The sequence below is a fragment of the Abramis brama genome (assembly GCF_963993115.1).
Source record: "Abramis brama genome assembly, chromosome: 4".
In the NCBI taxonomy this organism is placed as follows: Eukaryota; Metazoa; Chordata; class Actinopteri; order Cypriniformes; family Leuciscidae; genus Abramis; species Abramis brama.
Window position 1 is genome coordinate 26,531,592 of NC_139966.1, and position 24,604 is coordinate 26,556,195.

General features: G+C 39.3%; 1 protein-coding gene across 3 annotated transcripts; it reads left to right on the forward strand.

The window, feature by feature from the left end:
• The first annotated feature begins 13,332 nt into the window (after positions 1–13,332).
• On the forward strand, positions 13,333–22,186 carry LOC311080529 (uncharacterized protein). Of its 3 annotated transcripts, none has more exons than XM_084110522.1 (4): positions 13,333–13,404; positions 14,020–14,161; positions 17,367–17,452; positions 18,480–22,180. In XM_084110522.1, exons 3-4 carry the CDS (start codon positions 17,425–17,427, stop codon positions 19,355–19,357), a joined length of 906 nt encoding a protein of 301 aa, XP_083966648.1. In that variant the 5' UTR covers positions 13,333–13,404; positions 14,020–14,161; positions 17,367–17,424; the 3' UTR covers positions 19,358–22,180. The 3 variants fall into 3 exon arrangements, with proteins under 3 accessions (XP_083966648.1, XP_083966647.1, XP_083966646.1); XM_084110521.1 differs by lacking the exon at positions 17,367–17,452 and having other exon boundaries at positions 18,480–19,372; positions 19,418–22,180; XM_084110520.1 differs by lacking the exon at positions 17,367–17,452 and having other exon boundaries at positions 18,480–22,186.
• Positions 22,187–24,604: the final 2,418 nt, after the last annotated feature.

A 24,604-nucleotide genomic window follows, 5' to 3' on the forward strand; every position in this document is an offset into this window, starting at 1 on the left:
GGACATTGTTCTGTATGGCACTTCAGTTGCTGGAACAGCTGATGCTAGAGAGACGTAAGCGGCTGCTTATATACTCGTATGTTTATAAGTTATTTTTTGTTCTTCGTTTAGGGGTAAACAAAGTTCGAAATAAGTGAGCAGTGATATACTGTTATCGAACATCTGATGCCACCCACACTGCTGAGAGCTGAATATGTAAATATGTGCAGCACACTTTCCTCTCAATAACAACATAAACAACAAAATTGAGAAAACAGCAAGCATTTTTTAAAATAAAGCATCTGATCATAGTAACATGGATATGTTTGCATGAGCTCTGTAATTCAGCACTCTAGTAAAGTAACCTCACATTTATTTGTACAGCACTTTATACAATAGATTGCTTAAAATCAAGCAGCTTTACCGTATTAAACATGAAAAACAGTGTTAGTGTCTCCTTTCATCATATGTACAACTTCATTTTCTACTATAAAGCATCTACAGTGTGTTCATGTTTTCACATGCGGATGTCTGACCTCTACTGATTGAACAGAGCAAATGAACCAGAAAAGATTTCCACGTGAAAGAAGGTGGAGCCTCAGCGCACACCTACCTATAACGTAATCACCACGCACCAATGGTAGTACAAAGGTGTTCACCAGCCAGAGCGAACTTTTCCGGAAAGTTCACTTTCGCAAGCTCTGGAATTCTATTCCCCAACACATCCGCGACCTTTCATCATTACACGATTTCAAAACCCACCTTAAAACATTTCTTTTTGCTACTTGTTTCCCTGAGCCCTGACTCTATGATCTGATTTCTATGTTTATGTACCTCTATCTATTATGTTATTAATCTCAATTTATTTGTATTGTTTCTATGTCATGTTCTATGTCATGTTTATTTGTACTTTATTGTAAAGCGACCTTGAGTTTTTTCATTTGTCATTTTCATTTAAGGCGCAATATAAAATAAACATAGTATTATTATTATTATTATTATTATTATTATTATCATGTGTAGGCTTAGCTGTGGATACCCTAGTGAAAAATAAATATACTTAAATGTATTTTAAATACATTTATTTTATGCTAAGTATACTACAAATACATTTACACATTTAAGTACTTAATATGAATACCCTGCAATTGTTCTTTTAGTATACTAAATTGGTATACTTAAAGTCTGCTTAATTGTAACAACTAATTTTGTACTTAGTGTACTTTAGTTATCCAGAAATAGTGCTGAAGTTCAACTAAAGATAAACTTAAGTATATTTTATTGTGCTAAAGTGAAACTATTGCAAGTATACTTTAATATCTTGCATTTAAAGACTGTTATCATACAGTGATCATATGATCCTTACTAATATACTAAAACACGTTTTTGGCTTAATATTAATAAATGTTCATAAGTGCAATAAAGAAGTGCTCATAAGTGCAATAAAGAAGTACTCCAAATAAAGTTTAATTATAATATTTGTATCATTAAGTCACAAGCGATATGTCAGTTAATATTTTAATCAGTAGCGGAACTAGAGTTTTATACATGGGGTGGCCAGGGGGTGGTCACTGCTACTTTCGGGGGTACACACACACACACACACACACACACACACACACACACACACACAGTAATCAGAGGTATCTGTGTCCTCTCTTGATACTTCGATTTATAACACAAGAACCATTAGTGTATAATCACAATATAAATGCAACAACCATCAACAACAAGAACACACATGAACCAACATTTTAAACGTCCAAACCTGTATGACCTTCTTCTGCGGAACACAAAAGAAGATATTTTAAAGCATGTTGGTAACCACACAGTTTTGGTTGGTGGTCCTGAAGTCTGACCACACTGACTCTGACTAGCCTCATGTAGGGAGCTGCTCTGGGGTCCAGTGATGATGCATGGGCTGGGGTCTGTTTGCACCTGATCTGCCTGTTTGTGCTTCTTTAAAAAGAACTCTGATATCTCAGTTAATTGATCTTGTGCAAAAATATGACAGCCTATGGTTACATCTAATCATCCAATTACTAACATTTTTATCTTACTCTTTCCCGCCAGCATTTAAAAAAATAAAATAATAATAAATAAAGTTGTAAGCCACCGCCACATTTTTGGTCATTTTCACAATTTCATGGCACCCCAGAATATTTTGTTGTATGAATATCTGAACATGCATTATATCAAAAGAAAGAACAGACCCTCTGCTTTTAAACAAAAAAAATCTGTTTTATTCTAGCTTCGTGCATCCTTTTTTATCAACACTTGAATGTTGGTAAGTTTCTTTGCCTGTGTTTTGATCTGGAGGTACTCGTTCAGGAGATGTGTAATAGTGCCCCATACCTTATAACAGTGAAAACACAGAAAGCCATAAACTCGTCAATGGCTGGAAGAGAGTAATTTAAATTACATTCATAACTGTACATTAAAATCAACTACCAATCTAAGTTACCAGTTTGATCATTGCTAGCCCTATTCTGAACTGCAGTAGCCTAAGAGCCGTTACATAGTCAACGCATCGGTACGCATACGCGTCTGCAAGTCAAAATGTGTCGTCCTAGTTTTTGATAGACGATGCGCCGATGCACGCAATACTATGCGTTGTCGGTGGGGGCAACATTGTAAGTATTGTACATTAATTCAAGTATATTATGTTTACAGAAGAAGGTTTGAATACAATGGCGGGCGAAGAGGAAAAATTATGCGAGCTTATGCGTATACATCCGCATTTATATGACAGTTCATCGCAATTACACTCCAATAAACTAGCGTTGGAAAATGCCACGATGGGAAAGACCGTAGATAAGGTGAAAATGGACTGGAAAAGTGCCCGTTACTAGGGCGCACAAAAAGTGGAAGGTGGCATGCAGAAGTGGTGCGGGGCAGCCGAGTTTCGGCTACCCCAAAGTATTGACTCAACTTAGCTGGTTGAGTGAATTCATAAAGCATAGGACTACAGAGTAAAATTTTTCGGTATGTAAACAACATTGTGTGTGTAGCCTATGTGCCCTTCTCGAGAGGCTGAAATAGCCTACGGCAGGAGAGAGAGAGAGAGAGAGAGAGTTACCCAGAGAGTGTGTGTACATTCAAATCCATTCAATTTGTACATTTAAATTTAAGTTATGTTATAATATTTTATTATTTTGATGTCTTTATAACTGTCATAACTGTCATTTACTGAGAATGGTAGGCTACTGATTTTGTCAGGACGTTTGAAACAGGAGTAGGCCTACATTTTCTTTCTGTGTAGGCAGATGAGGGAGACGATGAGGGCGACGATGATGATGAGGAGGAGGAGGAGGAGGAGGAGGAGGAGGAGGAGAGCATTATTGCGCAGGGAGATCAGGCACCTCCATCTACCCCCAATCCCGACTCATCCATATCCCAGTTTTCCCCACTTCTATCTGACCCTCCCACCACCCCGACACTAGTGGCTTCGACCGTTTCTACACCATCAACCGTTTCTACACCATTTGACCGTTTCTACACCGTTTCTACCCCCCTACCACCCCGACATCATCAGCCTCCCGTGGTGGTAAAAGGAAGCGCAAAAGCCACAGGCCGATTATGGATCCATGTGAGCGTACGCTCCTCGATAGGCTGCAGGAAATACGGCAGGAGAGAGAGAGGGATAGAGAGAGGGAGAGGGAAAGCGAAAAGAGGGACATACACACCACTTTTTGTAATTATCTGTGCCATTTTCTACAAAATCTCCCACAGGAACAAAGCGCAATTTTGATGCGCGACATCAAACAGCTCATGCGGCAGTATGAGCCCTTTTAATTTGACTTAATTTGTCTACCAATATTGTAGGCTACATGCTGTTACTGATGTTATTTGTTTTTGACATTTGTTAGGTCATGTTCTGTGTGAAACATGTTAAAGTTCAGTAGCCTTCATATGAGAATGAATTACACTGTCACCATTTCAATGTTGGCTAGGCTGTACGTTCAGAAGGCCTAATTTTAGTATTGTATATGGATATGAATGAATGGTTTTCACATAATACCAAATTAGTTAAAATGTGTAATGGTTTTCACATAATACCAAATTAGTTCAAATGTGTAAAGTGTTAACTAATAAACAAAACTCATGCTTCCAAGAGACCTTTTATCAATTTATTGGTCAGTGCTAGCACACTGTACTGGTGGGGAAACACACCAGCATCTGATAAAAAGGAGTCAGCCAGCTGCTCCTTGACAAGTGCCGCTCTCCGGGAGGGTCTGCTGCTGCCGACCGAACACCGTGGTCCGTCGACCATTCGGACCATCCGGTCCCCCGCAACGTGCTGTTTCCACTCTCCAGGCTGGACCTATCCGGTGTCAGACGTCGCATCCACAAAGGTGGCGGGCATGTATCTGGCACGTTCAGTGGATGGCAGAAAGTTGTGGACTGCCACGCACGCCTTCACGAGCTTCACCACTTTTTCAGGTTTGCAGTCAATCAGGCGGCTGAAAATTCGGAAGCGCGCAGCCTATATACCGAAGGCATTCTCCACCACGCGTCTCGCCTTGGCCTGTCGGTAATTGTAAATGCGCTTCCTATCCTGCAGGTTCGTGCCTTTAATGAGAAGAACAAATAAGTGTCAGTACAGTAACTAGACAGAACAGATAACTTGGCTGACGCCAATTACGCACACTGTGTGTAATGGCACAGTGTTAGTGTGTGCGTGGTCAGAAGCAGTCTATAAACGAGCTAAGACCAGTGCATGCTCTCTTTTTCATTGCTTCCGGGTTATTTTATCGAGCAGGTCTGCTATCAATTATTTTTATTCACACCTGGATAGGGTCGCATCAGGTTCTCCTGTAAGGGAAATGCCTCATCCCCCAGAGAAAAAAAAGGACTGGGCGTTGTGGTGCCTGGTAGGACAGCAGGAGCAGGTAGATTGAGATTGCCCTCTGCCAGTCTGGATCCAAACACACTGCTGCCCAACACACCTCCATCGCTCTCACGCCCGAATGCGCCAACATCGATGTAAATAAATCTATAGTTCACATCAGCAGCTGCCATAAGGATAATAGAAAAAAAACTTTGTAATTGTAGAAGTCGCTGCCTGATCGTGGTGGTGCTCTGATGCGAACATGCTTCCCATCAATCGCCCCGACACATAGGGGAAACTGCCACTGTCTCCAAAAGTCCTCCGCTTTGTCCTGCCACTGACTGCGCGAAGGAAAGGCCATGAACTCCAGTAGTTCGAGTATGCTCCAGTATGCCCGAAACAGTGCTGGTGCCCATTTTGTAGCTGGCAGAGAGTGCTTGCAGGCTGATGCCTTTTGTGAGGTACCGCAAAGTCACTGCAAGCCTTTGCGAAGCTCCAATCGGGTTGCAGTGATTTTGGTGAGTGTCCGGGAGAAAGCAGACGACTTGTGAAAGCAATTGATCAAATTTTGCCGCCAACATCCTAAAGTACTGGAAATGTCTCTCCTCGTCCAGGCTTCGCATGGGAAGCACCAGAGACACAAACTCCCCATCCTGATCTCTTCTTCGGTTTAAAGGGCGAACATACCATCGCCTATCTCTGCGCTGCCTTTGTTGCCGCCGATGTAAAATCAGCAATAGGATGCACTCCTCTTCAGTTGCCATTTTGATCTGAATATCACGTGACCCGACTCTACTAATATCACCCAACTCTACTACCCCCTGTTGCGTGAGCGGTGTATTGCATTTCACGCATTGCCCGTGACGCTTGCGTCTGCTTGCGTCCACTGTTTAGACTATGAAAGGGAGCACGTCGCTCGCGTTGCTTGCTCGTGTTGACTATGTAACGGCCCTAACTGAGCTACCTAATCGATTTCAAACTGCTAAATGTTAACTCGTTGAACACTGACAGCTATAGCCTACTTTCCAACATTAGCTAAACATTTGTATACTTTAATGTACACACGACATGGTATATGCGTGTATTACTAGCACAGGTGTAAGCGTATGGATTGTTATGCTAAATTGCGAACCAATCTCTCTAGTCTGATTAACTAGTAGCGTATTGCAGCCTTTTTAACTCACACAGCGTCTCATAAAATTTATTCAGAGCAAAAAACCCTGATGTTAAACCTTAAAACTTACTTCAAATATGATGTTTTCTTATTCTTCGTATCTTGCAACCATATTCTCTCGTCCTCTGCTCGTCCGTTTGAAGACTGTGTGCGCTGCCGGCGAACGAAAATTTTTTTTAAAATTAAAATCAGCATCAGCAACTGCCAGTAGCGAATGTAGTTTACTGTTGTATAATATCAATGAAATGCAATCTGCGTACTTGTCTATTGTAGATACCTACACATATTTAGCCAATGTACTGAATATGATGCATTGTGTACAGTGTATACACAATGCATATACTGTATTGGCAGATATGTACAGTAATTGTTGGTTATGTGCGTTTATGTGTGTGTGCGCTCAAGGACACAAAAGACTGTGGTTCTACTTCTATAACCTTAAAAGGAAATCAGCCATCTTGGTTGAGTTTACTGTAGTTCAAGGACATGAAAAGGTGGAAAGCTTGCACCTGTGATGCTTTCTGAAGGATCTTGAAAACTTTGGGAAAGTTACAACTTGCGTCAATCAATAAGATTAGAACCTAACTTCGGTGGGAAACAACAGGAGTATAAAAGACTGATAAGCTGATTGCCTCTTTGGATAATGATACGTCATAAAACCCCTGACACCAAGAAGTTCAGAGCTGAGGACAATAAACTCAGAGCTGAGGACAAGAAGCCCAGAGCTGAGGACAAGAAACCCAGAGCTGAGGAAAAGAAGCCCAAAGCTAAAGACAAGAAGCCCCGAGCTGGAGACAAGAAACCCAGAGCTGAAGACAAGAAACTCAGAGCTGAGGACAAGAAGTCCAGAGCTGAAGACAAGAAACCCAGAGCTGAGGACAAGAAGCCCAGAGCTGAGGACAAGAAGCCCAGAGCTGAAGACAAGAAACCCAGAGCTGAAGACAAGAAGCAACGAACTGAAGACAAGAAGCCCCGAGCTGGAGACAAGAAACCCAGATCTGAAGACAAGAAAACCCAGAGCTGAAGACAAATTCCGAGCTGAAGACAAGAAACCCAGAACTGAAGACAAGAAACTCTGAGCTGAAGACAAGAAACTCCGAGCTGAAGACAAGAAACCCAGAGCTGAAGACAAGAAACTCAGAGTTGAAGACAAGAAACCCAGAGCTGAAAAAAAGAAACCCAGAGCTGAAGACAAGAAGACCAGAGCTGAAGACAAGAAACCTAGAGCTGAAAACAAGAATCCCAGAGCTGAAGACAAGAAACCCCAAGGTGAAGACAAGAAACCCAGAACTGAAGACAATAAACCTAGTGCTGAAAACAAGAAGCCCAAGGCTGAAGACAAGAAGCCCAGAGCTGAAGACAAGAAACCCAGAGCTGAAGACAAGAAACCCCAAGGTGAAGACAAGAAGCCCAGAGCTGAAGGCAAGAAACCCAGAGCCGATGCAAATGCAAATACAGTGCAAATGTAACAACAAGCAATTTGTAAATGAATTGAATTTGTAAAATATTTAAGTACTACTTCAGTCATTTACTTTTTTTTAAATCTCTGTTGACCTGATATGATTAAATGTACAATACAATGAATTGTATTTGAGTTCTACTTCTTATGTTTACAGGAAATGTGTTTATAGTTGCAAAAAAATAATCATGAAGTTATATAATTATGACCTTTATCTTTTCAATAATTTACCCACACTTTGAATATCAGGTAGGCTATTGCTTATTTCAATTCAAATTTATTTCTATAGCACTTTTCACAATTTTGCATGGTTGCAAAGCAGCTTACATAGCCTACATGTAGAATGTACTGTAGTCACAAAAGTAAAGATATGTAGTTATGACAAATAATGAAAACAAAATAGCCTATAGACTAGTTAATTTGAAATGGTGAAAGATATTCATGTACCTGATCAGAAGTTGTATGCACTGGAGTGTATTATTCCTAATACACTGTAGAAAATTAGATCTAAAGAAATATCAATAATTACCGTATGTTTCGGACTATAAGTCGCTCCGGAGTATAAGTCGCATCAGTCAAAAAATGCGTCATGAAGAGGAAAAAAACATATATAAGTCGCACTGGACTATAAATCGCATTTATTTAGAAATTTATTTCACAAAATCCAAGACCAAGAACAGACATTTAATATGGAAAGGCAAGTTATTCAACTACACAGTAGCACACAGAACAACAGGCTGAGTAGGTATCCGGTATGTCAACGCAACACATTAACAGTTATTTAGCTACACAATAGCATAAAGAACATATACCTGGGAGGCTGAATAGGCTAAATTAACATAAGCCAGCGAGTCCAACAAGCAAGTTACCAGTAAACAAGTTCACCAAGCTCCCGCGATCTCATTCCACATCACTGAATCCATTGAATTTTCTTCATCCTTGGGTGTGGCTTCTGAACAACTCCGCCATAGAGCGCCCTCTCGCGGCTGTAGACGGTAATGTTTTCATCTCAGTCTGAATTAATTTTGATATACAAGTCGCACTTGACTATAAGTCGCAGGACCAGTCAAACTATGAAAAAAAGTGTGACTTATAGTCCGAAAAATACGGTAATCATAACTTGTTATCATTGATTATGAATATTTGGATTAGTTAATAGAATTAACTTAATGTAATAAAATTAATATTACAATCAACCCACCTGTTCATCCTGTGAACACTCATTAATTGTTTATTAATTCTAAGAAATATTCATTTCCGGGGAGGGAAATGTCTTTCTTACTGTAAGTACTACTGTAGTACTACTGCCTGTAGTCAAAATCTAAATCGTAAAATAAACTTTGTTGCAAGCAGAGAATCTGTTGCAAGCGTAATGCTGCAACTGGTAAAACGAGTGCATTTGTGTGCAAGTGACTCGGGCGACCCAGGTTCAATTCCAGTCTGAAGTGGTTCCTGCATTCAATGTGCAAATATTTGTTCCCATTGTCTCACTGATGTTCTCCGGATAAGTAAGTTACCGGTATACTGAGGTGTGTCAGTAAAAGGCCATTTCTCATACAGTGTCATTATTTATATAGATTTAAGTAATCTTAATAAATAATCACACTGTATGAGAAATTGTAGTCTACTTGAAGCACACTGTAATGATGCCATTAGCACACTTCAAGTTTACTTGGAATGCTATTGCAATGTGTTTTAAAATCACTAAAAGTTTGTTATCAGTATAATATTAATGTATGTTCAACACTCTTAGTGTAATTGAACTGCAATTGTAATGTCACCAAAATATATTTGAAGTTTAAGCTGAGTGAATTCTGCATTTTAAAACTTAAATACAAGAGTATATTAAAAGTATACTTTAAGTATACTTGGAAAAGTTCCACTTTAGCACAAACAAGTATATTAAATACAACTTTAGTTGAACTTCAACTCTATTTTTGTCCAACTAAAATGCATTTAGTACAAAATTAGTTGTTCCAATTTAATAGACTTTAAGTATACCAGTTTATAGTGTGGCACAAATACATTTAGTTATACTTAATAAATTGTGCTTAAGTCCACTGACATGTGTGACTATACTCAGCTGTTAGTGTATGTCAGGTTTTTCAACACAGACCAGAAAGCATTCTGTGAAGACCTGTTAGGTGTCACTCCTCTTGTAGTGAAAGTAGCCGTTTACATCTTGACCATGTTTGGCTTCACATACAACTCCACATTGAACATAATCAAAACTAAATATCGTTCCAGGCTCATCAATGAGCATCTCCACGTGTATGAGAATGGCCCTGACTCCATTCAAGCCCAGGTTTCAAATCCTGGCAAGACAAGCTAGAGCTCAATTCTCTCACTGAGCAAAAAAAGTGGTGGAGTGGGATATAAGAGGGGAAGAAAGTTATTCTGTAAAAATATTCAATTGTTAAGACGTGTTGAGATTTATTATGTATAAAATTGGTTGAGACTGTAGAGTCAAGATGTGAAACAGAAGAGGGGAACTTCAAGCTTTTCCCCCCTTTATTTTATTTTTTACTGATGTTAAGCACAATTTTCACATTTTATTTATTTTCTCTTATTTTGAAATGCAGCCCTACTTTTATTTAGTTAATGAGAACATTATACATATCTGCAGTCATACATATATGTTCAGTTCTGTTACATGACAATAAATATTGTCAACAAGTTTCTGAATTGTACTGAATAGATTTGATTTGTCTCTGCTTTTTGCGATTGATGTTTTCTTGTTGGCCCCATCAGAACAGGACCTTTAGCATGCACTGGGACGGTTTGCAGCCGAGTGTGAAGCGGCTGGGATGAGAATCAGCACATCCAAGGCCATGGTCCTCAGTCAGAAAAGGGTGGCTTGCCCACTTCAGGTTGGTGGAGAGTTCCTGCCTCAAGTGGAGGAGTTCAAGTATCTGGGGGGCTTGTTCACGAGTGAGGGAAGGATGGAACGGGAGATTGACAGACGGATCGGTGCAGCTTCTGCAGTAATGCAGTCGATGTACCGGTCTGTCATGGTGATTACCGGTAAATCTACGTTCCTATTAAATTTACATTTATGTGTCTCAAATCATAGTTAATGTATATACAGACTTCACCCTGTGCTGCAATATACATTTAGTTTTATATTTATTTACAGAAATCAGAAAATTGCTGATGTTATCGGATTTTCAGGTGAGAGTTGTCCTAGACGTGGCGCGGCGCTGAGCTGCGCGTCCGGTGTGCGACCCCCTTTAGAGATAGGGTGAGGAGCTCGGTCACTCGGGTGGAACTCCACATCGAGAGGGGTCAGCTGAGGTGGCTCGGGCATCTCTTCCGGATGCCTCCTGGATGCCTTCCCGGGGAGGTGTTCCGGGCACGTCCCACTGGGAGGAGACCCCGGGGAAGACCTAGGACACACTGGAGGGATTATGTCTCCCAGCAGGCCTGGGAACGCCACGGTGTCCACCCGGAAGAGCTGGAGGAAGTGTCTATGGAGAGGGAAGTCTGGGCATCTCTGCTTAGACTGCTGCCCCTGTGACCCGGCCCCGGATAAGCGGAAGAAGACATATGCATTTGATTTGGCAGTCAGGTATTGATACAACTACTAGGCTACTTAAATATATATCACATTAAATAGTTAGATATTATGATCTTCCGGACCTTTGCTTCAAGAAATTTTCTCTAACTGGACCTCTTTAAATATTAGTTGAATATCCCTGATCTAGGGGATGCAGAAATGCAACTTTACACACAACTGCCAGTCTGCATGGAGAGGTTCTTGAGACTCCAGAGACACCAGCAGCTTCAAATACCAACAGTGGCTTTTTATTTTTTTTATAGCTGTCCTTTTAATGTAATTTTTTTTGACAGAAACTTTAATTAATAAGCCTTTATCTGACCACTTCCCTTGTGCTGTAAATTACTCACAAATCTTATGATAGTTTGACAATCTCCATTCAGTTTTCACACAATTTTAGTTGTCTTCATGCCTTTTGCATAACATTGCACCATTTCATCCTGTGACTTGCTTAATAATCTGGAAAAACCTCTTTAAGTAGGGTTTCCATTGCCACTTAGCAAACTATTTAACAAACCTGTCTGAGATTGATACCAGTCCTTAAAAAGATATGGAGAAATAAAACAAACGCTTTCTTTGAACAACTAAAATCTGAATGTGTATTGTACTGAAATCCAACTAATATGTCACTTGCATAATAATTTGAAACATGTTTTGTAATATAAGAACAACACAATGACAGGTTACCGATATATGAGCTCAAACATTGTCTTGGCACTTTTTAAAATGCCTCTCCATGCGACCTTGAAGGATCTACCTGTGAGACAGGACTGAAACCAGTGGAGGGAAGTTTCTGTGATGCCCAGTGATGAGAGAGTGGACATAAGGATCTGATGATTCACAGTTTCAAAGGCAGCAGACAGATCCAGGAGAATGAGAACTGAAGATTTGGAAGCAGCTTTTGCGGTCTGTAGGGCTTCTGTGACCGACAGTAATGCAGTCTCAGTTGAATGCCCTTTCTTGAAGCCAGATTGGTTGACATCCAGCTGGTTGTTCGGAGACAAGAAGGATGTTACTTGGTTGAAAACAGCTCTTTCAAGTGTTTTCGCAATGAATGGTAGGAGAGAGATAGGTCTGTAATTCTCTACAAATGATGTGTTTAGCGTTGGTTTTTTAAGCAGTGGAGTAACCCGAGCCTGCTTGAATGCTGTAGGGAAAATGCCAGTATGGAGAGAAGAGTTGATGATGTGTGTGAGTGCTGGTAGAAGTGTGGGAGAGATGGCTTGTAGAAGGTGTGAGGGGATGGGGTCTAGAGGGCAGGTGGTAGGATGACTGGAGAGGAGAAGTGTAGATACTTCTTCCTCGGTTAGCGAAGAGGAGGAGGAGAGAGGGTTATTGGCTATGGAAGGGGTCGGTCTGGGTTCCTGTGTGTGTGGAGCTGAGAACTGACTGCTGATAGTTGTTGTTTTGTTGGTAAAGAAGTTAGCAAAATCATCAGCAGTTAAAGAGGAGGTGGGTGGTGGTGGACGACAGAGGAGAGAGAGTTGAATGTCTTGAAAAGTAATTGTGTGTTGGAGGCGCTGTTGATCTTGTGTAAATATGAAGATTTTGCAGCATGAACATCCACAGAAAAGGAAGACAGGAGAGATTTATACATACTCAGGTCAGATGTGTCTTTTGATTTGCGCCATTTCCTCTCCGCTGCCCTGAGTTCGGTCCGGTGTTCACGAAGAACCTCAGATAACCAGGGGTTAGAGGGAGGAGCGCATGCTGGCCTGGAGGAGAGAGGGCAGATATTGTCTAAAGAAGATGTTAAAATGGAGCTATTTGCATTTGAATATCGTGATATCGGGAATAAACTGTTTTGCAAAATCTCACACAATTTTTTTAATTAATTTATACAGTACTACTTAAAAGTTTGGGGTCAGTAATTATTTTTATTTTTTTAATTTAGCAAGGATGTGTTAACTCGATAAAAAAGTGATAGTAAAGACTTTTGAATAATTTAGTATTTTGAATAAACTCTTTTCTTTTTAACTTTTTTTTTTAAAGTTTCCTGAAAAAAGTATCACAGGTTACAGAAAAATATTAAGCAGCACAACTGTTTCCAACATTAATCATAAATCAATATATTAGAATGATTTCTGAAGGATCATGTGACACTGAAGACTGAGTAATGGCTGAGGAAAATTCATCTGTGCATCACAGAAATAAATTACATTTTATAGTATATTAAAATAGAAAACCATTATTTTAAATTGTAATAATATTTCACAATATTACTGTTTTTTTCTATCAAGTAATGCAGGCTTGATGAGCATAAGAAACTCAAAAACATTAAAAATAATAGTGTGTCCAAACTTTTGACCGATACTTTTATTTTGTTTCGGTGGTGTGACGTCATATGGCTGCGCCTTTGCTGTGCCTCTTTGCTCCTGCATTTGCTGTGATTCTGCTGAATAAAGGTTTGTGTTTTAATTGTTTAGATCGATATAAATCCTGCTTGGCTCGGTTAGATTATGACTTGGACTGTTTTATAGCTTTATGAGAGCTTTGAAATGAGTTATATGTCACTGAATGTAACGTTGTTATGCTTAACCATTAATAAACGTTTAAGAATGTGAGTAAAGCGCAGTAGGGGTGGAGAAACGGAGCTTTTGGCAACTCAAACAAACCTTTTAAGTCATATTCTATAGACTTTGACTCAAATCAATTAAACCAAATGCTTCGCGAAATGATTCAGTGATCCGAAGCGCTCGAATCACCGAGTCTAACGAACGCAAACGTGTGTAACGTTAGTAAAAAAACAAAAGCGAATGTTTTCATGAAAGTGCAGTCTATATTAATCTACACATCATACCAAAATAAATTCTAAGTAAACGAATCATAGTAGGCTAGTGATGTGTCCATGTCTATTTGTGCTGTTTTATTCATTTAGTACTATTTATTTTTTTTGGCTACTGTTTAAGTCCATTAACTCTCACTCTGACTGACTCTCTTACCAGTGAACTGAACTACTGAACTAGCTGCTAGAGCTTACTGAAACGCTTCTTAACGTTAATTATTCTCATCTTAAACAGGACAAACACACAGAAAAACTCCTGGTGAAGCGACTGAGATCCACGTGACACACTTTTATAAAGATGGAGTTTATTAAAGAGGAGAGTGAAGACATGAAGATTGATGAAACACTGAAACACAGAGATACTGAGGAACAAACAGGTTGGTTTCATTCTCACAGATTTAATCCTTATTAAAATCTCCAGCTGTACAGAAATTAATGATAATTTTAAAGAATGTCATATGAGTGTCCTAAATAAAGCGCTATTATTTGGCATCAAGCCTTATGTGGACATACATGGTGAGATAACATGACCAGACAAACACTAAAGCTGTGTGTCCACGGCTTTTTTCCCCACGGGTAGCGTACTTTTCCAATCGTTTTCAATGGGAGCACTGCATTTTGACGTTAAATTGAGCTGAAGTTAGCCTAAATGTTTTTTCTTCAATATATCTTAGCCTACCTTTTGAAATAATTTTTGATTCAAAATATTTATTTTAAAAGAAAAATACATTAAACCCAGCAACCAACAGACAAGTATGCTATTGTAACAGTAGGCTATATTGTTTAATTTTTATAATTTCATTTTTATTTATTGCCTAATAACATGATCAGTAAGTTAGCAAGTAGTTTAAATTTTATAACTTACCAGTATGAGGCCATGCTGAGGAATTTGAAGTTCCGCTTGTGCTTTCGCTAGATCTCTTCTCTTCAACCAGCTCTGAGAAAATGTACTGACCAATGTGTGACACAGGCCCATTGCTCGGGCTGTGCGGTCCTTTACGCTTGCCACTGCGTTTGTAACTGCCAAATGTAAATTGTGACCAAAGCAGTTCAGCCACGGCCAGTTCAACTTTTTGACTGCTGCAGCGATGTTGGACCCGTTGTCTGTAGTGATACAGGCCAGCTTCTTCTCATCCAGGGACCACTCTTCAAATGCGTGCTGGAGGGCATCCGAAATATTGTCGGACGTGTGGTTTTCGGGCATAAACACTGTTTCGAGGCACCGTGATTTCAGAATCCATTCCATGCTGAGATACTGAACCGTTAGACTCATATAAGGAGTCATATTGACACTTGACCACATATCGGTTGTGGCAGAAAAGTAATCAACATTCATAAGCTCGCTTTTGATCGATGTCTTTACCCTGCTGTACATTTTCGGCACAGCAGTTTCTGAAAAGTAAGTTTTGCCCGGCAACTCGTACTGCTTGTCAAATTTTTGAAGCATTGACTTGAATGCAGGTTTCTCCACAGTGTTGAATGGAACCATCTCCTGAACTAGATACTGCGTTACAGCGGCTGTAAGGCATTTATGCCTGTTACTTTCACGGCTGTATTTTACAGATTTCGCAAAGGCTTCAGCTACTCCTAACTGTCGGCCGGTACCGGTCTCAGCTGTTCTTTTTGATGTTGCTCCGCGACCTGATGCTTGAGGGGGCAGCTGCGCTTCAATGGCTGGATGACAGTTAGCGAGATGACACCTCAAATTAGATGTATTGCCGCGTGTCACAGGAACCTTTTTGCCGCAAATTTTGCATATGGGCTCATCTAAATTCGCTGGCTCGCCCTTTTCATTGGGTTGAAAGCCGAAATGTTCCCAAACTGGCGACGTGACATTGGGTTTTGGGATGAGAGCGCCTGCCATTGTTTCAGCAGGTCTATTCAAAACAAACGAAACAGCTACAACGGTTTGCGGGAAAATAACAGTCGTAACCATATTGTATCATTAATTTATTTAACATTGAATGCACAGTGACAAACTGTAAAACAAGAAGGCCACAGCCTCATGAAAAAAAAAAAAAAAAACCTGAGCACTGCGGTTTCTGCGGTTGCTATCCTTCCTCTGCGGTTTGCTTGTCAATAGCGCGGTATTACAATATTGCGGTTATCGCGACAGCCCTAGGTACCATCAAAATCCCTCTTCAGGAACTTCACAAAATGCTTTCACTGCAAAGGCCATGCATGTATATATTTAATGAGGTGCTCTGATAATGATAAGCTGATGGATATTTTCCATAGTTCCATTTCCTGCTCCCGGTTTCATACTGTCTCTTACCATTTTTATGTGAATGTGTTGTTTAGATTAGTTAATTAGTTAATAAAACTTGTGCAAAAGGTTCTGATTCTCTGCTTGCAACAAAGTTTATTTTACAGTTTAGATTTTCACTACAGGCTCTTAGTAGTAATGTACAGTAAGAAAGACATTTCACTCCCCCGGAAATGAACTTTTTTTTTAGAATTAATAAACAATTAACACTGAGTGTTCACAGGACGAACAGGTTGATTGATTGTAATATTAATTTTACTACATTTATATTAACTGATCCATATATTCATCATTTATTATTACACGTTATGATTGTTTTATTCATATTTATTTTGAGCTAAATGTTCATAATCAAAATAAAATGCAGTCAACTAAACATATTAGAAAGTTACACTGCTCAATTGAAATAGTCCGTAGTACAATCTGTGCTGTGCAGCCTGACCACCGCCTCACTGTGCTGTTATATATGAAGAATGATGTATTACGTCAATAATGCGAGTGAAGTTAGTGGTGTTTTGAGCCTGTTCTGGTATCCGGCGTCTGACATAATTTGCAAAGTACAGTTTTTTGATCTGTGTCAGACTTTTCATAATCAAACCCTGTCCATGCTACAGAGGTAGCCCCTCGTTTAGAAACGAGCTCCTCGATTTGTTCTGGCTGGTCCCTCTCCTGCTCGGGCCACCAGTTTCTGTCTCCCCTTCACTCGACATGTTATTTATCCCTAATGGTGGCGTGTAAGATTGCAGTCATCCAAATGATGAAAAAATATTGCCAATAAACAATGTATTTTTGCGACACCACCAAATAACTGATGCAAAATATGAAACGATAGAGATTTTATTTCATCCATCTGATGTATATCGTCATATCGCACAGCCCTGATCACAAGCTTTATAATGTTTACCAAAGGATTCAGAGGTTGTATCTTTGCCAGACTTTGATTAATCAAAACAAAAGTTGGTACACTTCATCAAAACCATGCTCTGAGGGGAAACAAAAGATGGGAACAGCGCCGCCTATGGGTCACAAGATACGAAAATAGCTATTGCTATTAATTTAACAGCTTGTCAGAAACTCATAATATTGGTGTCTCTTGGTGTCATGCTGAATCTGTGCTGATTTTGTCCAGATCAGACAAACATCAGTCCGTCATTTTGAATTTTGTCATAAATTGCAATATCTTTAATGATGATAAGAATACAGTGCCACCTAGTGTTCCAGAGATATAATGGTTTCGCAAAAACACTTGTGAATTTTTTTAAACATTCTCCAAATTTTGATATCTCTGACTTTAATAATTTGTTACATTTATATAGCGCTTTACATGGAAGGGGGAATCTCCTCAACCACCACCAATGTGCAGCATCCACCTGGATGACCTCTCAGGAGGTCTCCCATCCAGGTACTAACCAGGCTCAGCCCTGCTTAGCTTCAGTGGGCAACCAGTCTTGGGCTACAGGCTGCTGGCTTTACATTCCCTGGTATCTGTATTATGATTTTTTAAGGCCAGACACATAATTTGGTGAGGTAAATTTGTAAAGAAAGACTACACACATTCAAACACTCATACCTAGAGTCAAGACACGTAATATGCATGTAGGCTACACCCGGTCAGTGTTTTCACAGATTCACGTTTTTGAGGTTTACGCAGAGATAACGTTTTTCAAAATTATTCAACGCTTGCACCTTGGAACCTTTCAAGGTTTGCGTTCTCGAGCCACCAGGCACTGTTGTTGTGCAAATGGTCGGGCACATTAAGGGTTTACTGTTAGAACGGTGTCGTGTAAGTGGCCCCTAAGTTAATAACTAATGATCTTCGCAACGGAAGAGAATCAATCAAAACCAACTTTAGCTGGACAATAAAATTATTCTAGAGCTGCTGTAAAGCCAAAACAATCTCTGTTATTTTAATTTCCTATTAACACTGTAAAGCTGCTTTGAAACAATATTGTTAAGAGCTCTATATAAATGAAGGTGACTTGACTTGACTGGTATGCTAAAACCCTTGATTAGCTTGTTCAGGTGTGTTTGATCAGAACTCTGCAGATAAGTGGATCTCAAGGGCCAGAGACCATATCAATGTAGGCAAGAAATCATAGTACTTCTGACCTATTTCATTCACCATAGCCTCTGTTATCCAACTAAAGCCGTTGTTTTTATTTTTTCCATATTCCCAGTGTGGATCTTAGAATTTTTATAGCATCATATTATATACAGTTATGGTGATTTAAAGTTGAGCGGACATTGACTAATCACTGATGACATCATTAATAAAGCGAGATGGGAATTCTTGCCACAATTTGCAACTAGAGGCTAAAGTTGAACAAATGTTGATGTTGGCTTGAGAAGCCTGAACCTTGTATGCATTTATTTTTCATTCTGTGCCATTAAACTGGGCTTAAACTTGTATTTATCTATTTTCACCTTAGACCCGATGCTGCTGGAAGATGAGACTCAAGAACTGAACGTTGTAAAGGAAGAGGAACATGATTTCATAACTGGGGAAAACCATCCTAGCTGCTCGCAGACTGAAAAGACTCCCTCACGAAAAAGAGCACGAAAGACGGGGGGTAGACGTTATTTCACCTGCTTTCAGTGTGGAAAGAGTTTCAGTAAACGTGAAAACCTTAAAGCTCACGTGAGAATTCACAATGGAGAGAGTCCTTACCCCTGCCAACAGTGTGGGAAAGGTTTCACTGGAAAAGGAAGCCTTAAAGTGCACATGAGAGTTCACACTGGAGAGAAGCCCTTCACCTGCCAACTGTGTGGAAAAAGTTTTGCACATCAAGGAACACTGAATGACCACAAAAGAATTCACACTGGAGAAACGCCTTTCACATGTGATCGATGTGGAAAGAGTTTCAGACGTAAATTAAACCTTAATGGCCACATGAGGCTACACTCAAGAGAAAACTACTTTAAATGTCACCAATGCGAAAGAAGTTTCACAGACAGCAATCACCTTGAGTGGCATGTGATAAGTCACATTGGAGAGAAGCCTTTCATGTGCCATTACTGTGGAAGGACTTGCTCAAGCAAATCAAACCTCGATGTTCATGTGAGACTTCACACAGGAGAGAAGCCTTTCACCTGCCAACAGTGTGGAAAAGGTTTCAATGAAAAAGGAAACTATCAAGTCCACATGAGGCTTCACACTGGAGAGAAACCTTTCATGTGTCTTCAGTGTAACATGAGTTTCACATATCGAAGAGACCTGAAACTTCATTTGCGAGCTCATACTGGAAATAGCAGTGTTGTAATTGGTCTACCGGTTACAGCGCGTAGAAACAAAAAGCCCATTGTGTGAATCTCAGCTCTGGAGGTTTCCTAAAATCAGCATTGGTTACTGGAAATTACTTTAGAACAGGGAGTGAAATTGTCTTCATCCGTACTTTATTAGTGGCAGTTTAGACATGTCTTAGTTATGGTCTCAGTTTTGTATTCATTTGTTTTCCCTCATTTTCCTGCCACAATTTTTTTTTAAATTTGTTTTTCATTAATCACAGCATACCTGTTAGTATTCAGTTTAGGGATGCACCGATACCACTTTTTCCAGAACGAGTCCGATACCGATACTCCCATTTTTGGTACTCGTCGATACCGATACTGAAAACCGATACCTGTATTTTCACTGCATTTCTAATTTTTAAATGTATTAGAAGATAAACCAAAAGAATATAAATCATATTAGTTGGCTTAATTTGTTCATAAAATATATATTTCCTTCAGTTATTTTCATGCTTAATTAAGCCTGCTAAAATGCATTGAATGAGCTTCTGTTACTTTCACTGTTCATACTTTCTCTCTATCATATTTTATCTATCATTTCACATCACATATTTAGAGCAGCTCAAGAAGGGCTCAGTGCTGAGGATCAGGTCAGTGGTACAAATGTTTAGACACCAGTGAAATATCGATTCTTTATTCCAATTTTGATACTACAAAAACTACCAGCCTAATTAATGTGAATTTAAAACATTATTAAAGACAAGTAAGCAGTCAGTAATAAAATGAGAACAAATAATCAAAGTACACATATATAGCACAAATAAATACAATAGAACAAAGAGAGGCTACAAATGAAATAGTGTTTTTAGAGTTGTTCGGGTAGATCTAACAGGTACAGAAATTTGAATTAAGTAATCAAATGTGAAAAAACATTGCATATTCTTTACTGTATAAATTAAATATAGATGGATCTTTTCGTAAAGTTGAAAAGGGTAGCCTATTTAGTCGAGCAGTGAGTAATTTATTTGTCCATTGTTTGATTAACATTAAAACACTAATCAAAACCTGCTCTAATAAACCTGCTGGCCCTTTAAGACCGAACGCACGGACCCCATTTGAATATACTGTCTACGTTCACTTAAGATATAACCGACTTTGTTTCCTGGGATACTCGCCAAGACAGACGTTTTTACATAAACTTGTGTGAATTACAAGCGCAAGACATGAAAGACAATTAAATTCAGTATACGTGCGCTGTCTATCAAGACGTTGGTTTTCGGAGCGGTCGCTTTGGATGTTTTGTTCATGGAACTTCTTGACCTGCACACGTCCTGTAATAATGTAGGGAACCACTCGTTATACATAAATCAGGTAGCAGTTCATGTTTTACTTGCATATACGATTTAGTTTTAATCCAAATAACGTGCTGAGTGAACGATCAGCAATCAAGAGCATTCAACAGAAGTGCTCTCTCTCTCTCTCTCTCTCTCTCTCTCGTCAGTTAACGTTAATAAGCTACATGCCTCATTTTACTTTATTTGCCATTGACATCTGACTGAATTACAAACTTTCCACTCACAGAAGGGATGCGCTCGACCAGCTTGCATTGCAGCTCGCAGCTGCGCCTTTTTCTCTTATCAGGTCGCGCACCACAGCTATATAGGCGTTACTATATTTCGTTTAATATTCCACTAATAAGATACAATAACTTCATAGACAGCCTTCTTTTTTATGCCAATTATACCCTCTGTTGTCAGTGTTTCTTTGTCTGAACACAAACATTGTTTACATGCTGCCTGGTATCGGTTGTTGGTATCGGAGCATTTTTACGAGTACAAGTACATGAGCTCAGTATCGGGCCGATATGGTATCATGCATCCCTAATTCAGTTCCTTTGTCCGGTATTGTTATGTTATACGTTTCATTGCTGTCCACCTGTGGATTTACCCGAATTTGTTTTGTTTAACATATATCAACTTTAATTTTGTACCCTGACCATCTTCCTCTTCATTAGACTCTAAATATGTGACATGTGGATAAACTTTAACTTTAGAACAGGGGGCCAAATTGTCTGTAAAACTAACACTAATTAAACAAGTTCTAGTTTCATATTGCCCCCGGTGGCTCAGTATAGGTCATAAACCCCGCCTGCCCATGAAGTCTAATGGACGTGATGGAAAATAAACAATCAAATTATAAAAATATTTTCAAAGATGTTTTCTGTCATTTTAAGTAGGCACGCTGATTTAAGTTTGTGTTCGTTTGTTATAAATAAGTTTGGTCTTAGTTCGTTATTTGATGCTACAAAAACGGAAATGTGACATCACGATTGACAGCTTCTCTAAATGAAGTCACCAAGGCACCAACAGACTTTTATTGGATTTTCAGGAGGAGATTGGAGCTTTAACTTTAATTTCTACATGTCCATAACTCTTTCTTTGCGGCTTTACTTCCCGCTCACTACTGTGCAGATTTGGTACCCAAGTCTACGCAAGATGCCAGCGCCCTATTAGGACTTTGGCGGCTTCACTTTTCACCAATGGAAGAGAATGAAGGGACGTCGTCCATCTTTTTTTTACAGTCTATGTTCGGTACATTTGTGTATACAGTGTGTGACAATAAAGAGAATACGATTAGATATAAATCAACTCTTAATGTCACTGCATGAAATGTTGACCCAGGACGAGTTTTAGGACTTTGAAGCTTTAGGGCTGTTGATGGACTCGATCAACTCCATCTGTGTTTTGATCATCGTTGTGAATGCCATCTGGATGTGTAGTCTTTGACAAAAACGTGACTTTTCCAGCTTTTTGCTCAGAATGTTGCTATTTTTTATGAAACATACCTACATTCAAGTGTTTATAAAAGAAGAATGCATGAATCTAGAATAAAAGTTTTTTTTTTCTTTAAAAGCAGAGAGTCTGTACTTTCTTTTGATATATTACATATTCAGATTGTCATACAACAAAATAGTCTGGGGGCCATGACATTTTTGTGAAAATGACCAAAATTGCTGGCGGTGGCTGACAAAAAAAACTACAAAAAAAACGCTGGCGGGAAAAGAGTCAACATTAAGTACATCACTACACAGAAAAATACATATTGTTTGCAATGGCTAAAAGACATTAACGTTCAGGTAATTGCAGTCTGATTGAAGTCCCGCGGGACCCAACGCAAATCTCGCGGGAGCGGGTGGTTTGAACTTTGCTGCGGACGGGAATGGGCGGCTAAAAAAAAAACACTGCGGGATCGGGAGGTAGCCTAGCGACATGATGGAGATGTCAATAATGGCACTTTTCCACTACGCAGTACCAGCTCGACTCGCCTTTGTTTGGTTTTCCACTGTGTAAAAGTTGTAACTGTATCTGCTTCCAGGTACTTTTTTTCGTACCACCTCCGGCGAGGTTCTGAGCGAGCTGAGGCAATACTAAAATGTGACGTGAAAACACGGCACACTGTTGATTGGTCAGAGAGAATTATCACTATTCACTGCGTCATCATTGCATGCGCCAGACGGAGTATCCTGAATAAAAAACAGCAAAAACAAAACCATCCAAAAACAGCATACACTCGATTTCCTCCATTGTCCTGTGTGTAAGTGTCCAGAATACATGCCGGCCAGGGAAACGAAACAAACAACCCCATGAATCTCTTTAATAATAGCAATACAAATTCGTGTTTTTTTCCTGCGGGACGGGAGAAGACACAAAATCAATACATCTCTATTATTGTGCGGGAATAAATTCTCAGAGTTTTGCGGGTGCGGGCGGGAGTGGACATACATATTGCAGAAGCGGGCGGGAGTGTAACACATACGTTGCGGGAGCGGGCGGTAATGGTCAGAAATTCGGTGGGCGCGGGCGGGAGCGGGATGAAGAAAACAGTCCCGCGCAGGGCTCTAGTTTGGACCTTCCGAACATTAGATTGCACCAATTGGCTTGGCAACTTCGATTTATTGTTGAATGGTTTATTAGACCCTAAATCAGTCTGGCTTGATCTCAAATCTGCACAGTCCACCTGTCCCTTCAAATACCTCTTATTTGTCCATAACTCAAAGCTGAGAAATACTGTGTAGCAGTCCCTTAGTGCTTAATACTCTCAAAACTATATATTCAGAAATACTAAACTCACTTCTAATTACTCACTATCTGTTATTGAGAAGATCTTTCTGAACCCTCCTCCGCACAAGTTGATTTCCCTTTTCTATAAAGCTCTATGCTCCTATGGTACAGTTAGTACCTCACACCTCAGACTGATTTGGGAAAGGGAGCAAGGGGTGGGTATTTTGGAAGAGGATTATGCATTGGCTCATTGACAACTAATCTTTTAAAACACTGCAACCAAACATGCATCAGCTAACAAAGAAGAAGAGAAACAAGGGCTATATACACAAGATACCTGGGAACAATTAGACTAATAAAATGAATTAACAAATATGGCACTAGAAGTACAACAAAAGTTCTGACATGACACAAGAAACACAAAACAGCATTGAAATCTACACCTATTATTAACCAGTTTTCCATAAAGTTCTTATTGAGAATTAACAGAGGTTTAGTTCTAGATAATGTTCATGCTTTAATGAATGTTTGATTTGAAGTCACCAATATGGTAGTTAATGTTTGTTAATCACCAAAATTCTTGGACTTTGAGCTGTCAAATTAAGTCTCTTTCAACAATTACAATAGCTTTTTGCAATAAACACTCACATTATATGACATTTATTGATGTAATATTATGACGTGAGCTATTACTATTGTTGTAGAATGCATGATGTGCATTTTAATTTGTTTATTTAATGCACCTTGCCGAAAAAGAAAGATACAATGCTTATTTAAGAATTTATTTGAATTGTAGATAAATGTTGCACTAACAACCAAAAATATGAATTAGTGTCAAGGGCAGGTAACTTGGATGTAATGGTTAATACAGAGTATACTAGAGTATAGTCATAGGGATATCAATAGCTGTGTTTCCATTACAGATTTGCGATCAACTTTTGCAATATTGTCTAAATGTTGATAAAAAAATATTGTGAAATGACGGCATTTCCATTAACCGGTGTTATGCAACTAAAACGTAATTTTTTCCTCTCGCGAGTCATTCCAAAAATCATGACAATATCCCAGCCCCCGCACTAGCCATTATTCTTAATGGAAGGAGACGTAGGTGTGTTTATCCAAGCATTAATGGAAAGGAAATACCCTTATACTTGAGAGCAGCACATATGAGATGTTTTCTCCCTCTTATTGTGACGATCTGAGGAAGGAGGACCCAAAAACAGAAGAATGCTTTACTTCAATTTATTGAAACAATAATACAGTTC